This window comes from Garra rufa, chromosome 6 (assembly GCF_049309525.1).
Source record: "Garra rufa chromosome 6, GarRuf1.0, whole genome shotgun sequence".
NCBI lineage: Eukaryota > Metazoa > Chordata > Actinopteri > Cypriniformes > Cyprinidae > Garra > Garra rufa.
In genome coordinates this window covers 47,337,489-47,356,307 of record NC_133366.1, presented here as the reverse complement: position 1 = coordinate 47,356,307, position 18,819 = coordinate 47,337,489, and the positions used below count along the sequence as shown (strand labels likewise).

At 33.9% G+C, this 18,819-nt stretch overlaps 2 protein-coding genes, 1 long non-coding RNA gene and 2 other non-coding genes across 7 annotated transcripts in view; all 5 read right to left on the bottom strand.

Moving 5' to 3' along the window:
* Positions 1–157, bottom strand: part of radil (Ras association and DIL domains) — a 31,344-nt gene extending 31,187 nt beyond the window's left edge. The window contains exon 1 of the mRNA XM_073843230.1: positions 35–157. The gene's annotated coding sequence lies outside the window, so the exon portion shown is untranslated. The remainder of the gene's footprint in view (positions 1–34) is intronic.
* A 3,364-nt stretch (positions 158–3,521) lies between these two features.
* Positions 3,522–15,028, bottom strand: LOC141336658 (monocyte to macrophage differentiation factor 2). Of its 2 annotated transcripts, XM_073842373.1 has the most exons (8): positions 14,793–15,028; positions 12,855–12,936; positions 11,270–11,430; positions 11,098–11,172; positions 10,354–10,455; positions 8,281–8,350; positions 8,008–8,197; positions 3,522–7,850 (listed from the first exon to the last, which is right to left on the bottom strand). In XM_073842373.1, exons 1-8 carry the CDS (start codon positions 14,804–14,806, stop codon positions 7,843–7,845), a joined length of 702 nt encoding a protein of 233 aa, XP_073698474.1. In that variant the 5' UTR covers positions 14,807–15,028; the 3' UTR covers positions 3,522–7,842. The 2 variants fall into 2 exon arrangements, with proteins under 2 accessions (XP_073698474.1, XP_073698473.1); XM_073842372.1 differs by having other exon boundaries at positions 3,522–8,197.
* Positions 15,029–15,321: 293 nt separating this feature from the next.
* LOC141336659 (uncharacterized) lies at positions 15,322–18,244 on the bottom strand. Of its 2 annotated transcripts, XR_012355724.1 has the most exons (5): positions 18,110–18,244; positions 17,742–17,884; positions 17,297–17,355; positions 16,577–17,017; positions 15,322–15,480 (listed from the first exon to the last, which is right to left on the bottom strand). It is a non-coding gene; the product is annotated as an uncharacterized lncRNA (long non-coding RNA). The 2 variants fall into 2 exon arrangements; XR_012355723.1 differs by having other exon boundaries at positions 15,322–17,017.
* LOC141337548 (small nucleolar RNA SNORD60) lies at positions 16,834–16,919 on the bottom strand. The gene has a single exon (XR_012355781.1). It is a non-coding gene; the product is annotated as a small nucleolar RNA SNORD60 (small nucleolar RNA).
* LOC141337549 (small nucleolar RNA SNORD60) lies at positions 17,598–17,683 on the bottom strand. The gene has a single exon (XR_012355782.1). It is a non-coding gene; the product is annotated as a small nucleolar RNA SNORD60 (small nucleolar RNA).
* Positions 18,245–18,819: the final 575 nt, after the last annotated feature.

Sequence of the window (18,819 nt, the reverse complement as noted above, 5' to 3'; positions counted from 1 at the left end):
AAATCCATTGCTGGTATGTTTCTTAATGATTTACCTGCTGGTTTTATTTTTCGCCGCTCTTCTTAGGTAATCGCAGGAGCTGTTTATCCCTTTTCCCCTTCTTTTATTTGCCCGTCTCCACTGGCTACACTATGGTCTGCATGCTTCGGCGTCTGCATTCTCTGAGCCGACTGCAGCCGGAAAAACCCGAAGCGAGAACTTGAAGCTCTCGCGTATTTGCAATGTATTGTGGCATATATATGTTTAGACAGGCGGTGCCACATAAAAACAAGGCTGTATTTTAACAGATTTACAGTCTGTTGAACCGGTCGTAATGTTTTTCAACTTTGCTGTCGTTTGTTGAGGAAAAACATCTGGAAAACCTGTCGTGAAATTTACATCTATCCCTCACAGCCTCGTTTTCAATCGTGAAAATTAAATACCAGCCAAAATAAATATTTTAAAATAAACTTCTGACCAAGGATTTAATTTAATTTAATGTTGATAAACTGGTTAATTTTCTACAAAACCTCAACAGCTCAACTGTATTTAATGTACATTGGATATTTCAAATCTTAAAAGTATATAACTGAAACAAAAGACCACATAAGTGTATTTAGTAAACACACTTCAGTACACTTTGAAAAAGAGCATTTTGTTATTTTAAATTAAAAGTTTAACCTTTAAAATCACGTTTTTGTCATGTCAAACCAAAAAATAAAAAATAAAAATGAGACCCCAGATAAAAATTATTATATATTTTTTTACTATTGGGTGCAGGACACTATAGTTCATTTATGTAAGTGAAGATAGCGAAAGTAAAGTAAACTGTGACATATTATACCCAAAAATTCTTCATACAGTGGACTACCCAAGATAAAAATCTGGGGCGAAAATTTTGCTTTGACACTTTGACCTGACCATGTTTTGTTGCATACCTTTCTATATCAAAGTTATTTGACATTATCAAGATGAATTTGTTCTGACACATTTGAACTCTTTAGTTCTTATATTGTATTACCATTTTCTCAAAATATAGATAAACTGTGATAATGTGAGAAATGTTAAAGGTGTCTGAATAAATTTGGGTTTGACTGTATTTTGATGTGTTGACTAACATACTGAAGCATACGTAAGTATGGGATTATAATTTTAACTGTGGTTTTGTTTAATTTTAGTTTTAATGTTAATATATTTCAAATGACCTAACCTGCAACTTCATCATTGATGACAAACATATTTGTGACCCTGGATGAATAAAGAAGCTTTCCATTGATGTATGATTTGTTAGAACAATATTTGATCGAGATGCAGCTAATTGAAAATCTGAAATTTGAGGGTGGAAAAAAAAAATCAAAATATTAAGAAAATCGCCTTTAAATTTGTCCAAATGAAGTTCTTAGCAATGCATATTACTAATCAAAAAATACGTTTTTATATATTTACGGTAGAAAATTGACTAAATATCTTCATGGAACATGATCTTTACTTAATATCCTAATGATTTTTGGCATACAAGAAAAATCGATAATTTTGACCCATACAACGAATTTTTGGCTATTGCTAAAAAAATACTTGTGCTACTTATGACTGGTTTTGTGACCCAGGGTCTCATTTAAAAAGTGCATGACATACAAGTTGGGTGGGTAAGTAAGCACTATTAAGTTCTAATTGCATGTATTATAAATGTAAATTACCGTACATGTTCATAATTGCAAATAACATGCAATACATATACACTTAAGTGCAGAATATACTTTAAATGTATATGATTCTACTATCTTTGCACAATGAAGAGTTAGCAATACATTCACTAAAAAATGCCACACCAGCTGATGAAAATTCATTGAAAAAATAGAATACTTTACCTTTTGGTGTCACTGTATGTGTGCAAATGCATAGCCTAGTTCAGCTCTACTGAGCTATATTCAGATGGCTATGATCCATATTTATCTACTCGCTGTTCTGAGAAAAATAAGGAGAGAACACCCATACTCTTAAAGAGAACACTCACATTCAAAACATTCATAAACTATGAATTAATTAATCTACTCAACACCTACGTTTTTCAATACCATGTAAAATGTTAAAGCCATACCCATTAATCTTTATGGAAAGTAAGTTAATGTATGTATTTATTTTTATTGCAATATTACTTATTTTAGCTATGCTATGTTTGTTTAATAGAAACTGCAGTTAAAATAATGTAGCCTAACTGTGATATTGTAAGTCAAAATGGTTTTACCATGACAAATACAACGGTTAAAGAATGGATGTTATGCAAATGTTCATACGGGAGATTGGGAATAGCCATTTAATGTAATTTGGGCACTTTACTGAAAATGTCTTTTAAGAACATGGCAGATCTTTATGAATAATTCAGGCCAGTGGAATGACTAATAGACTTGTAGTTTCCTGAGGGTGTAAAGTGGGGCCCTCTACTGGGACATTCAGCAGATCAGAAAGAAATCCACACTCATTTAACTCCCAGGACATTTTGGCCCACGCTCATTTGTGAAATGAAATGCTAGTGTTTAAATCTGTACAGGCAGAATATTCAAAAAGAATAATCCTTTAAAGCAAATGATCACAACAAAGTAAAACCAAACTAAAACTGTGACATCTGCTGGTGTGGTGGTGGAACTGCTAGCTAGAGATATTACAATTATTTATACAGATGTTAGTTGTATGTTCTTTTTTTTTTTTTTTTTACTAAACTTTATTTACATCAAATGAACACATTTGTCTATTTTAGCAAAAGAACATGGATTTTATGTATAAAAATTTGGTTAAAATGTGAAAACTGTCCTGCAGTAGGACTGTATTCAAAATTAAAGGAGTAGTTCATTTTCAGAACAAGAATTTAAAGATGTACTCGACCCTTTGTCATCCAAGATGTTCATGTCTTTCTTTCTTAAGTCGTAAAGAAATTGTTTTTTTTTTAAGAAAACATTTCAGGATTTCTCTCCATATAATGGACTTCTATGGTGCCCCTGAGTTTGAACTTCCAAAATGCAGTTTAAATGCAGCTTCAAAGGGCTCTAAATGATCCCAGCCAAAGAAGAAGGGTCTTATCTAGCGAAACGATTGGTTATTTTCTAAAACCATTTACAACTTATATACTATATGCTAGACAAGACGAGCATTTGAGGCTAAAAAGTATATAAATTGTAATTTTTTATTTATTTATTTATTTTTTTAAATAACCCATCGTTTTGCTAGATAAGACCCTTTTTTTCCTCGGCTGTGATCGTTTAGAACCCTTTGAAGCTGTATTTTGTAAGTTCAAACACAGGGGCACCATAGAAGTTCATTATATGGAGAGAAATCCTGAAATGTTTTATTAAAAAAAAGTATTTCCTCACGACTAAAAGAAAGAAAGACATGAACATCTTGGATGACAAGGGGGTGAGTACATAATCTGTACTACTCCTTTACCTGTGACTAAAAAGTATTATATTAGTAGGCTTAAACAATGTAATGAACATCAGTTCAAAAGCATGTATAATATTTCAACAGTGTGCATTTTTTCTTTGCATTTATTGATTAACCACAGACATACAAAATGCATAGAATGCAAAACTCAAACAATGATTCGGAGAGGAGGATGTTTCTTCGATAAAAAGCATTGGTATGAAATAACATAGTCTTAATACAATACAAAAACTGGGGCAATACAAACATTGCAGCAAAATCACAATCACAAATACCTTCATGTGAAAGGTTCACATTTTTTATGCAGAGCAAATCAGCAGAAACAACACAAAGCCTCAAAGTGTTCTGAAACACACCCAAACTAGAAAAGGCACAAATGATATTTACAGTGAGGTCAGGGTTAGGTTTCAAGTGGATTTGGTTTCAGTAGAGGATTCAGTCATTTTACTGAATTAATATTTCTTGTGTCTCAAGGACAGCCTGATGTATGACAGTTTAGTGTCAAGTGTCATAAATAGACTACGCCAAATTCTACATTATACATTATGTAAGATTTGTCAGGGCAAAACAGTATTAAATTGTGCTATATTTGGTCTTTTTTTTAACTTGGTTAAAAAGCTTGATTCGGAGGTAAACAGTAGGCTTTTAATCATTTTAACATGTTAAAACTATAATTAATCACTGCATTTATAAAACATCAGCCATCCAGCATATTCTAGTGACTCAAAAGCAAGAGGAAGGATTTTGTTACATTCATTATGCACTCTTACTAACAAACACAACTCCTCAAGCATCATACAAGTTTCAATTCAAAACTAATTGTGTCGTTTTACTAAATTTAAGGTCAATGGAAATCTAAATGTATTAATCTCAGGCTGAGTGGCAGTGAAAGCTGTATGATGGATGTAAACTTCATATTGCATCAACTTAAATGCAAGTAAACACTGTAATAAAGCATAATACACCAAACAAAGATATCTAAACGGATAAAACAGTGGCAAAAACAAAACACTTACAATGCAACAGAATAACTAAAAGTCATAATTTAGAAACATACACAAACATATTCTAGATTTAGATATACTTGCAAAACTGAACATTATAGGAAACAACTTCCTTAACACCAATGATATAACAATTACTGAATTAGTAAAAGTATCTCTCATGTATACAGAAAATTATATCATCAATGCGACTTATATCATCAATGCACAAAAAAAAGTTCAAAGTAAAATACTATTTAAGTCACACACAGCCCTTACTATCATCTAAATCCTTAAAGGAGTAGTTCACTTTCAGAACAAAAATGTACAGATAATTTACTCACCCCTTGTCATCCAATATGTTCATGTCTTTCTTTCTTCAGTTGTAAAGAAATGGCGTTTTTTGACTAAAACATTTCAGGATTTCTCTCCATATAACAGACTTCTATGGTGCCCCCGAGTTTGATCTTTCAAAATGCAGTTTAAATGCAGCTTCAAAGGACTCTAAACGATCACAGCCAAGAAAGAAGTGTCTTATCTAGCGACACGATCGGTTATTTTCTTTTAAAAAATTACAATTTATATACTTTTTAACCTCAAATGCTCATCTTTGTCTAAATCGGCAAAACGAGCATTTGAGATTAAAAAGTATATAAGTTGTAAAAGTTTTTAGAAAATAACCGATTGTTTTGCTAGATAAGACTCTTCTTCCTCGGCTTTTTGAAGCTGCATTTAAACCGCATTTTGAAAGTTCAAACTCGGGGGCACCATAGAAGTCCATTATATGGAGAGAAATCCTGAAATGTTTTACTCAAAAAACATAATTTCCTTACGACTGAAGAAAGAAAGACATGAACATCTTGGATGACAAGGGGCTGAGTACATTATCTGGAAATTTGTGTTCTGAAAGTGAACTACTCCTTTAAGGGAGCAAAAACGTACCTGACAGAGTGTTGCAACACTAAAAGCATAAATACATGTTCACTTACTAAGGCGAGGTGTTTCAATAGCATACACATTTCAGCTGAACTTCACTCATCATTAAATAAAACATCTTCATCAAAAAGCACTAATGAGACACTTGTTTAATTTTAACACAGCAAACATAAATATCAACACTATAATGAATTTGTAGCTAAATTTGTGTACACTTGGATTACAACTACTGACCAAACACTTTCTATATTCATAATACATGATGTAAAGCAATAATAAATACACTGTAGAAAAATTCTGTTCTGTTAAGAGTTTTACATGATTGTGAAGGCCATACAAATTTAAATACTTGTTTAATAGACTTTAGTTAAGTAGTTTGAGAAGTAAAAACTTGACAATCTGTGGTTGTGCCCCGGATCTCCTATTAGCCCTGATCAAAAATACAAGTTATCTACAATGTTCAAGTCTATTTTAAATGCTAAACAGTTCTTAAATTATGTATGGCCTAAGGGAGCGCAACACAAATGGAATGCTTAAGAAATTGTGATGGTTTCAGCCAGAAAGATGGCAACCCTGAGAGCAAATTTACAAAACTTGACCAGTATAGACGATGAAGCGCAGAGTAGTAGTAAGTATTATCACAAAGTGCGCTAAATGTGTATTATAGCTCATACAAAAGTGAAAAATCTGCCATCGTTTACACTCTTGTGTTGTTCCAAATCTGTATGATTTTCTTTCTCGCACAGAATACAAAAGGAGGTATACAAAGAAAAGTATGAATTGTGAAATGCACAAGTTGCAATTGCGAGAAGTTTAAGATTTAAAGTCAGAATTTCAAGGAAAAAAGTCACAATTGTAAGTTCACATCTTAAAGGGATAGTTCGCCCAAAAATGAAACTTTGAGGTCTATCAGTTTACCCCCAGGGCATCTAAGATGTAGGTGACTTTGTTTCTTCAGTAGAACACAAACAAAGATTTTTAACTCAAACCGTTGCAGTCTGTCAGTCATATAATGGCAGTCAATGGTTACCAAATCTGAAAGAGAGATGTAAACGTGCTCCATACAGCTGAACTTTCTGTTGGATCAGAGGTAAATAATGATATAAATACTGTTCAGTTTCTTGCGCAGACCGATCATTATGTGTCTCAAGACCTCAATGTATCATCACGAGCCGCAAGGTTTAATTTGGCTTTGTCTGTGTATGTTTTTTTTTCACTCTTAAAGATTTGGCAACCATTGACTGCCATTATATGACTGACAGACTGCAACGGTTTGAGTTAAAAATCTTTGTTTGTGTTCTACTGAAGAAACTCAAAGTCACCTACATCTTGGATGCCCTGGGGGTAAGCAGATAAACATCACATTTTAATTTTTGGGTGAACTATCCCTTTAAATTCTATTTTTATTCTCATAATTTTAAAAGGTAAAGTCCAAATTGTGGGACAAAATGTCGCAATTGGCTTTTTTATCCATAAAAAAGAGCAGCCTGGACATTCTGCTAAACATTTAATTTAGTATTCAACAGAAGAAAGGAACTAAATGCAGTCATGGAACTGAACAGGGCTGAATAAATGATTACAGTTATTAGTTTTGGGTGCACTGTTTCTTTAATGTTTCTTTAATGTAGTTTTTACTCCTTTTTAAATGATGAAGGCAAGTAGCTGAGGATTTTCAGTGTATGTTTTTCATACCCTATGAAGTACTCATATAAAATGATCTATAATACAACATCTACAGCAGCTGTAAGTTGAAATGAATAAATAACAGCTAAAACAAAACACTTTTTGTTTTCAGATTTTCACTGAAGTGGAATGCAGTAAAACATTGGCACCACGCAAGTCTCAATGCTGTAAAAACAGTCAAAAGTGAGCTATTTCTCAACCTAACCCTTGAAATGATTTGTTGATTTAATATTATTTAAAATATTAAATAATATTTTGACGTGATGTGTTAAGCACATTTTAAAGACACCACAAAAAGTGCACAATCATAATACGAGAGAACGTTTCCAATAAACCATTAAATCAGATGACGTGTCCAGGCCAAACTTTCCCTGGACATTGTCACCAAGCACTTGTGGCTTTTTCCAAAGACAATACACATCTAAAAATGCAACAGACTAACATTAGACTAGAAGCATGGAGAACTTATACTGTGTCCAGTAATATGAAATGTACTCATATTTCTGACATAAATAAGACAATCTCCACTCTGGCAGTGGCAGAATTAGTGGATTAATCCCAAGTCGGTTTAAAGACACTACAGAAAAACCTTTAAACTGTAGTCAAGTAATTACTCTCCAGGATGAGTGTTTTTACAAATATCTGGCAGTGATTTTACCTCTTAGTACATTTTTTAAAAATTGTAAACTTTCATGCAATACGTCCATAGTTTTTCTAGAAACGTTCTTGTTCTGGATCCTTTATCAGTCTCAGGATTGCACACGGCCTCAGGTCCAAAATGACCCCTGCGGTCTCACAAAGGCTAGATTTCTGTTGTATGTGCTAGTTAAAGACCTATTAATAAGTGACAAGAATTACATCAGTCAAACTGTCTGCTAGCAGAAACACAACAGAAAAAATAAACAATACTGTTTGTGCTTTAATAGCACTTTAGTGACAAATATATATTCAAATGATTAGGTGTATGCATATGTGTGTCACCGGGCCGTACTGGTTGGTAGATTGACAGGTGTGTACAGGTACTTCCAGATGGCATAGTAATGGATGCCTGCTCCCATTGCAACAAACAGGTGCCATATAGCGTGAGCAAAGGGCACTATTCCATCACTTTTAAAGAACAGCATGCCCAACACATAACACCCGCCACCAGCCAACAGCTCACACAGACCTGACCTGTCTGCCTATAAAAAAACAGACAGACATTTAATTTGCTTCTGATTAGTCTGTCATAACGTTTTCAACTAGTAAGCGTTCATTTTCTTACCATGGAGAGGATGACGAGAGCAGGGAAAACACCCATTGCAATGTAACAGATGAGCTCTACGACTTTAAACCTGAAACACAATAGATGCAAAAAACCTGTAGCAAAAAAAATGTTCAAGATGTTCTTGTTTCATTACAGAAAAAAGATAACACAGCCGTGCATCTTAAATAGGATGCCAAAAAAGACTAATATTACTTGATTTGTTGATGCTGAATATAAAAACACCAGTAAAAACTTTACATCGCACACAGTTTTGTTTCTAAAACTGTTTTTAATTGTATGTATTATAATACAAATTATATGTATTAGCATTGTTTCGGGATTTTTTTTAACTGATATGTATCAGGTTTAAGAGAACATTTTACCCAAAATAAAAATTGCTGAAAATGTACTCCTCTGGCATTGCAGAGGATCCATTGGTGAGCAAGTGATGTGAGGTTAAGTAAAGTTTCATTTTTGTATAAACTAATCCTTTAATGCACCTATTAAAACAACAAAAGCAGTCAAATGTCAAATGTTTTTTTTTTTTTTTTTATAATAAAAAGTAGTATTTAAAATAATATTTAACTTTCAATTTGCAAAGGAGTGGAAATCAGGTTTAGGCATAAAATAATGTTTTCTGAATCAGTCATATCAAGTGAAAATCGGCTACAAATAGTGGTAAACTGGCTCAAAAGACAGAAATCAAATATTTGTGGCAGTTTTAAGAATTGCTGCTTACATTACAAGACTTCTTCACCTTACCAATGTTTGTCGAAAGACAAACTACACTACCAGTGACGAGTTTTTGGACAGTAAGATTTTTTATGTTTTTTGATTCAGGCTTACCAAACCTGCATTCATTTTTACTATTTAAAATAACTGTTTTTTTAATTATATTTTAACATCTAATTTATTCCTGTGACTTCAAAGCTGAATTTTAAGCATCATTACACTGTAAAAAGTTTTCACCCGATTCAACTTAAAAACCTAAGTTCAGCAGCTGCCTTAAGTTTTGAAGTTAAATCAGCTTAAATCTACAAGTCATTTTAACTTATTACAATAAAAATGAGTTGATATACCTTGTAAGTTTAAATGCCTTATTTGATTTAACTAAAATCTTAAGGCAGCTGCTAAACTTACGTTTTTAAGTTGAAACTGGTGAAAACTTTTTACAGTGTACTGCAGTCACATGATTCTTCAGAAATCATTCTAATATTCTGATTTATTTATTATTATGTTGAAAACAGCTGAACAGATTGTTTTCAGGGTTCTTTGATGAATAGAAAGTTCAGAGAAACAACATTTATCTGAAATAGAAATCTTTTGTAACATTATAAATGTCTTTATCATTACTTTCGATCAATCTAAAGCATCCTTGTTAAATAAAAGTAATAATTTCTACCATTTCTTTTCCACAAAATATTATACTGACTCCAAGCTTTTGAATGGTATAGTGTATAATGTTACAAAAGCCTTTTATTTCATATAAATGCTTATCTTTGGATCTATTCATCAAAGAATCCTGAAAAATTTAATCAACTGTTTCAAATATTGATAATAATAATAATATTAATACATGTTTCTTGAACAGCAAATCAGCATATTAGAATGATTTCTGAGGGATAATGTGACACTGAAGACTTCAGTAAGGATGCTGAAAACTAAGCTTTGATCACAGGAATGAATTACATTTTAAAATATATTCAAATAGAACACAGTTATAGTACAAATATTTCACAATATTACTGCTTTTGCTGTATTATGGATCAAATTAAATGCAGGCTTGTTGAGCAAACATTAAAACTCTTACTGTCCAAAAACTTTTGATTGGTAGTGTACTGTATGTAATGCACATAATATTTTATGGGAAATTGTACAAAACAGGCACTATTTTTGGAATCAGCACCACAAAATGAGTAAGAAACAAATATTTGTTTGCATTCAGCAAATATTATGCAGGGTACTGTAATCGACAAATTAGAAAAATCAGTGTTATTTCTTCCAAATATCTAATTTTGTGAATCTAAAATTTAGAAATGAACACTCTTAATTATTATTAATGATTATCAATAGTCTTAAACACATGCTCACCTTTCATGGAAGAAGAACACATAGGCAGTTCCTACAGATGCCATTACCCAGACCACCCAACGCATATGGGCGGCCCATGGACCAAGATCCCGCAGCGTCAGCCTGACATAAATACATTCGATTTTTAATTAATGGTATTTTTGGACATCAAACTATCTGTGAAAGTCTCAGAGTTTAATTTTCAGGGAATATAAATATTCATAATTGTAAATCCTGAATGCACCGTACAATATGTCAATTTGGATTAATTTTGGCATATAATAAAAAAGTATAATTGAGATTCATAACTCAAAGCTATGCAACTGGGTAGGACAAGATAAAACTACTAAAACCTAAAGCACTGTTATAATGTAATTGATAAAATACCTAAATTTCTTAAAACACTGGTTTGGCTTGACATGAAATTTTAAATCAAGTCAATGCAACTAAATAAAATGTTTAACAACTAAATAAAAGTTTACAGTGAGGAACATTTTTTATGTGGCATCAGAATCTTTGGCGCCATCAGTATTTCTGCTAAAAACTCTCCATTCAAACATCTTAATGGAGACAAACTGAAAATTACTAACATGAACCCTTGGTCACCTTTAAACCGTTGGTCTTTACATTGCTATCCATCTCCTCATCTGAAACTCAGTGTCAATTTGTGACAGCCAAACACAAATCCATTAATCCCTAATGCAGACTGAAAACCAATTTCTCAAATTGATGCATAAAGAACATTCAGTCTCTCCATGAGCTCACCATGGTGTGTAGGATGCTGCAATGAAGAAATAGATCACCATCCTGTCACACATGTGGAAACAGTGCTCAACTGATCTATAAAATAAAGTAACACTTATTAGATTTGTCTGAGTTCACAGTACACAAACTGAATATGACCTATTCAAAAAGCTGATTTAGGTCATACTCTTACCGGAGATGAGACTTCTTCCAGGAGACAGTATGGAAAACTGTGGATATGATGAAAAGGCTTGATAGTCCTGCTCCGTAGAGCCATGCTGAAATCTCCTCCCAGTGGTCATCAGATAAAAGGTACAACAAGATCCCACCAACAATGCTGGGAATGATCCAGAGCTGGGAATAAAATTCAGTCACAGTTCGTGATCATCTTTGAACTGTAGAGGAAATAATTTTAATGTTGTATATACATGATTATGATTGAAGGAATAGTTTAAGCAAAAATGAAAATTTGCTTAAAATTTACCCACCCCCAGGCCATGTAAAACGTAGATGAGTAGGGTTGAAAAGGGGAAGAAAATGTGTGAATCTTTGCAACAATATAGATGAGTTTGCTTCTTCATCGGAACAGACTTTTAGAAATGTAACATTGCAACACTTGTTCACCAATGGATCCACTGTGGTGAATGGGTGCCGTCAGAATGAGAGTTCAAACAGCTGATAAAAACATAGCAATAATTCACAAGTAATCCACACAAATCCAATTAAAAATATCTCGTGAAGTGAAAAGCTGCTTGTTCATAAAAAAATCATATGCAACTATTACAGAAGGTTCAAACGCTAACTGATACTTCAGAAGGAAAAACAATGCATTAAAAGTCATGGGTGTAAACTTTAGAACATAATGAAGATGCGTACATTTTTCTTTTCTTGCCTAAATATCATATTTTTTCATTTAGTACTGCCCTTCTGAATTTGTCTTGAACATGTTTCCCAGAAGACAAAATAAGTTTTAAATTTACCCTGATCTTCAAATTCAAAAAGCTTTCACACCCTGGCTCTTAATGCATCGTTTTTCCCTCAGTGAGTGTTTGAACCTTCTGTAATAGTTGCATATGAGTCCCTCAGTTGTCCTCAGTTTGAAAAGATGGATCTCAAAAATGCTGGGAAAAAAAAGAATATGTGGGACCTAAAGGATTTTTCTGAAGAACCTCGGGCAGTTTAACTGATCAGGACAAACAAGGGACTCAACCAGCACTAAACCAAATAAAAAAACACAGCTGTGGATCATTCAGGTAACAACACAGTATTAAGCATCAAGTGTATGTAAACTTTTGAATGGGGTCATTTTTTCTTGTGGACTATAAACATCTTTTGTGTGAAATATCTTATTCAGGTCAGTACTAAATAAAAAAATAACATGCACTGGTCCCTCTTAATTTGATCAAATATTTAACATTTTGCAGGTTCTGCAAGGTGTACGTTAACGTTTTACCTCAACTCTATTTTAGCCAGAAGCAACAGTTTGAAGAAATATCTTAATGATCGATTTGTTTTTTTACAAACATGCACCTTTTCACTTCACAAGACTGGAGACATGTTGTGGATTACCGCATTGTTTTTATCAGCTGTTTGGACTCTCATTCTGACGGCACCCATTCACTGCAGAAGATCCATTGGTGAGCAAGTGATGTAATGCTAAATTTCTACAAATCTATTCATATGGAGTAACAAACTCATCTACATTTTGGATGGCCTGAGGGTGACAATTTTAATTTTGGGGTGAACTATTCTAATAAGATTGTAAACACATAACTCACCGCATGTGTGGCACAGTTAGCAGCGTGCTCATATTCTGTTGGCTGATATCTCTTATTAGATGGTGCACGATTGTTCATAAATCTAAAAAATAAAGGATAAAATACAGAACGAAATAAAGCTAATTAAAAACCAAAAAAGGAATACATGACTAACTATTACCTCCCTAAAGCATATTTTAAAGGACAAAGCGTTACTCCTGAAATTTGTGATTGAATGTTGTTTAACAAATACAGTTCTTTTGAAATTGTAATTTCAATAAAATCTTTTTAATAAACTCTAAAGTTTCCATGCATGATGTACAGATTAAACTGATACATGAAAACAAAAAGTGAATTTATGCATTATTGCGTTGTTTTATAGTATGTATTGCTTTATTGTAATTGCTAATGAGTTAGTCACCATGTAGGCCAAATAATCATGTGACTGACAATAACGTTTGCTGTTGGCTGGCAGAGGCTGGCATAGAGAACCACAGCAGAGGAGTCTTTCATCCTTACACACATCCCAGCACAGCGCTGATGTCACTGTTGTCATGGAAACATATGAGACTGTGACGGAATAGGAATGAGGCTATGTGTGGTTTCTTTTTTTTTTCTTCTTTTGTACCACAAAAGTGACACTTTGAATTCAAGGCCACTAGTTTACGTTACAGTTTCTCTGCCAACAGAGAAACTCCAGTTGAATAAACTATCTTCCTAGAAAGTGCATTATAACAAATTAGTTGTAGCAATGTATTACAAATGAATTAACTTTGATCAGTACATAATATTTCTAAATGCAAGTCTCACGTTCATGTATAGAGGGGTGCAATTTGCGATTAGTTCAAACAAAACTGATTTGATTTTAGTACAGCGGTTTCTCCTAATGACCACATCTAGTTCATCACATATAACACACACCTGCCCTCATTTCTATTGTTAGTAAGCCAAATAACATGGCCTAAATTTGTACTAGTATTCATTATACATGCCATGGTCACTCAGTCAGCATTTGCTTAAACTTATGTACCCCACAAGCAAACAATCCGTTTAATATTTTAGCGATGCTGGCTTAAGTATCCAAAAAAAAGAAAAGAAAAGAAAAGAAAATCACAAAAATAATGTAAAAATCTTAAATAAACAAGTGATTAATATTTTAAAACACAATTTGGTAAATCAGGCAATACTCAAATTAATTCCAGTTTTAATTAGATTTAACCCTGACATTTTTAATATAAGCTTTTTAAATATATATTGAAAACAACAAACCCATCCTTATCTTAGACATTGAAAATGATAAGAGGAAAATTCAATTCTGTCTCAAGTCTGTAATGATGCATTGTTTTTTTTGTTTTTTTTACTAAAGTCATAATTGAGCCTAAACAATGTTAACTTGAAACCACATTAACTTGAAACCATATAGAGCCAGTGCAGCATCACTCAAAATGTGTCTCTTCCCATTAGCACTTGCTATCAGCAGCACATCCTCACGAATCCAGGAATAATGAACCGAGCCGATCCAGATGTCAGCTGCTCGTGCACGTTACTGAATCCCTCAGTTTGATTTTATATGCTCTCGGATTACGTTTATGGTCGAATTTGAATAGTCACAATTAATTGTTCGTTAAGCATCAAAACATCGTCTTGTTCTACCACTCCCTCAAAACATCAGTCAGTCAACACAAATCTGTTTAGGGAACATCGCGTTTTTAAATTAACGATACACAACTCATTTATATTCAACTACCGTCGTATAAACGGCATAACACGACTTTAACAATAAAGATTAACATTTTCCTTGTAAACACGCAACGTTTAGCCTTTGTGGCGTGGGTGTCACATCACAAAAGACAGCTCGACTCCATTGACAACACGCTTACTTGCTAATTACAAAACTGTCGCTAACGTTGATTGAATACAATTTCACATTTCATCTCCTACGACGGCATATTTACTCACCTTACAAGTTTCATTTAAACGCGTAAATCCAACAGTTGCGCCAATCCAGATGAAAACGTAGTGGAGATGGGTTTCAGAGCTTTTACAAACAGCTCCGTCTTTCAGACCAACACTAATCTTAAAACAAACGCTCCGAAATCTCATTCGGGTGATGAGCTACACAATGAAGCGAACATTATGAGCAGTAATCCGGAAGTAGAGAGCAAGTAACGGTCTCAGGAACCCGGTCTTCCTGGCGTCAGAAACGAGTGGATCATCCGTGTAGGATGCTGGGTTTTATACAATGTATTGTTGATTAGATCAGTGTGTCCACACTCAGATATTGGACGCATGCCATATGCTCTTGCATTTGCTAGCAAATTAATGGTTTTAGGAGGATTCATAAATGGTAGAGACACAAATGAGTGTATCATTTTATCATCAGAAGACACCAAACTTACAAGTTAAACCTCCACATGAAATGTGTCACACCACTCCAGTATCACTCAATGTCCAGACAGCGATACACAACACAAGGTTTTTTTTGTTCATATTTTATTGAAAAAGGCATTGAATCCAAATATATCAACAAAAGCACATACATTTAACACTATATTAACGGTTTCAAAATTACATAAGAACATTAGTCCCAGAAGCCGAAGTGCCATTCCGAACATGCCACCAAATGGATTTTTTGGTCTTCTTACATCTGCAAATAAAGACCAAGATGTAAAAGGTGCACCATAGCAAAGCTTACATTGAGTTGGTTGCGCAGCCTCAACCACTCCAAAGATAAATTTCTGGCTCTCAAATCTGATTGGCTGATAAGAGTGTTGATATTAGAGTCCAACAGAACTCCAAAAGCAGTTTTACCGTTTCTATTACTCCACTTGCTGAAGTTGCCGTAGTTCTCAGAGTGTCATGGAAGCCCAAATCCACTATAAAAATACGGTTTTGTGTCATGGAAATTTAGTTTTAGGAGCGTTTTAGGTGAGAATATACTTGTTTGAAATTTAAATAGTTTAACTACATCTATTTAAAATTTGCATGTGAGCTCCAGAGCATCACCGCTGGCTCTAATGTCTCTAGTGGTTAAATCTAATGGCAGTCTTTGGTCTTGATAATATATTTGTTCCAGAACAAATAGTTTTGCTTATCAGAAAGCTGACTTTGTACTTTTAACCGAATTGCCTAGCAACTCATATGGCGGTTGTGTTTGTTAAATTTTCAATAAATACATTATATAAAATGGTAGCATTTCATAAGTGTTTAGTCTTGAGAAATGGCGTGTGTTTGTGATGGTGATTTTAGTTAGAGCAGTAAAGACTTTTATACTGAAAAATAAACCCCAACTCTGACAAAGACAACGTTTTTCTCAGCAAATATTTAAAAATGTTTAATGAGATTGATCTGAAGAATTAATGCTGTAACAGATGCAGGTAATCACACTCACCCAGTCCATCGATCATAATATTCTACTACACACAATACTGCTTTTAATACAGTAATACAATAAGCTTTTAATAAAGCAACTTTACATTCCTTCGTTATTAGTTTTAGATTAAAGTTTTCAAATTAGTAACAGAGGCTTGGGCTTAACTGTTAAATGGTCATTTTGTTTATGCATTTACACACTTGTGCAGTCAAATTGTTGTATTAATGCAACATCACACTCACAGACGAGATACGGCTGGATATCAGGACACTGCGATTACATATGGCACTCATGCCTAAGGCACACTGACTAACATGAACCAGAAAACAAACAAAATATAATTTGTGGGAAGAAAACGAAAGGGTCTCACCTCTTACGAGGCCACATTGTTCCTGAGGTAGTAACATTTCTACCATTGGTGAAAGCTGACAGAAACAAAAGAACATTAGCAGCAAGCATAACCTAAATGCCAAACACCACAAGTCAAATTTCCACACTCTGACCAATGAATTTCCATGTCTCTTATAGCAAGACATGGAAAGCAATAATGGTCTGGTTCCTAGACCAAATTTACGAAAGCAAAAATCAAATCATCTCATGTACAAAAATCACATGTATAAAGCAAAAGAGCCTCAGACTAGAACTTATAATCAGCTGCTGCATTGCAGCATTCATACGAGGTGTCAGAAAAGTGTTAGAAGTCATCAGTGGCTCAAAGTCACATTCATTCAATATCAAACATAGTTTGTTGTTCAAGCTCAGTTCACTTACCACCAATTTAACTCATCAAATTGACTTCTTGGTCTTTCATCTGCAAATAACAAAGACTACGATATAAAAGGTGCACCATAACCAAGCATACATAGATTGACTCAACCACACCAGAGATTCATCTTAGCATAGTGTTCAGCACAGCTCAGGGAGAGAGTTTACAATCAGACTCATTAACCATGAATCAGCTTAGCAAACGTTTTTCATCATTGCAGTCAAAACCTGTCATTATAAAAATGCAATTCATTACCACAACCTGGATTGAAATGAACCAGGCAGAAAAAAAATATGTTAAGAGTAGAAAATTAAAGGTTCTCACCTCTTATGAGGTCATAACACTTTTGCAGTTGGGAACTTCATTCTTATCATTGGTGAAAGCTGACAAACAACAAGGAATGTTAGTAACAAGCATACTTTTAAAATGGCAAACAAAAGTTTACAAACTTTGACCAATTAGGTCAAAGAGGTGCTTCTCTAATTGGAGCTTAATTTCACAAAAAAGGGGGTTTAATCACATTTGCACAACAGATGGTAATTTTCACATAGAACCACATCAGTATTATCAAAAGACTAACAATAATTGGTAAATTAAAATAAAGCACAACACGCATCAAGCAAAAGAGCCTCAGACTACAATTTATAATCAGCTGCTGCAACGCAACGTTCATACGAGGTGTCAGAAAAATGTAATAAGTCATCAGCGGCTCAAAGTCACATTTATTCAAGACCAAACACATTTTGTTGACCAAACATAGCTCACTTACCACCAATTTAACGATGCATCGCGTTAATTGCGATTTATAATCGATGCATCAAACGCAGATGTTCAACATGTACAAAAGCCTATGGCGCAAATCATCCAAGGCCACGTGCTTCAGCACTCCCATCACGTGGCAGGCTGGAGAATCTACAAGACCATAAAGATAAATTACATAAGTTAATGCAGTTCATGTGTAAACCCAACTCAAGCCCTCAAACGACAATCTAACGGGATGCTTGGGAGTTTAACGTAATCACACACAATAGAGACAATACTTATACATCCATTACTATATCTTCACAATGATAGTCTTAATTTACAAACACGTGTTGAGGCGGTAAAGAAACGCTGAACAAAAAAAACAAAACTTACATGCTTACAACCACAAAGCGGTTTCCTAAAGAGGTCATGTTGTGTTGCAATATTTTCACCTCCCAAAAGTTCGCTGAACAAAGAAAGAAAGGACAAATGTTGCGCCACGCCTTTTTATAATAAGTCTTCTTTGCGACATCCACCAGCGTAACAAAGATGTGTTCAAAGCTCATGTATGCCCTCTGCTGGTTGTCTTGAGTCCTCACATACAATATAGATACTGACCGTCAAATAACATGCATCCAACAAGAAGTTTGTTGAGTTTATTATGATTTTATTTAGATACACAGTTTATGCAGACTTGTTGAATTCAGAATAGCATACCATGCCTTCTCTTGTCATTTTTACATGGCTTTTTATTCTATGACATTTTCTATTTACATAACTATTAATTTTGTGAGTATATTAACATTCAGCCTTTTTCATTGAAATTGGTTTGTGCTTTTGTAACATGAAGCAACATGCTTGGACAGCTGGAGCAAATTGGATGCCTTACAAAACTTAGTGGTACTTCAAAAGTATGATGAGCGTAGACAACTACTTTTTGGGTCATACCAGCTTACTGCTGCAAAACCAAAAGGCTAGTTCTTTGGAAATTTACTGTGTAATTTTAAGATAGTGGTTTATAATTAATGAGCAAATATCATTTCTTGAAAAGACATATTGTTATTAGCATTTTTCTATCACGTATAGTAGAGTTATATAGGGGT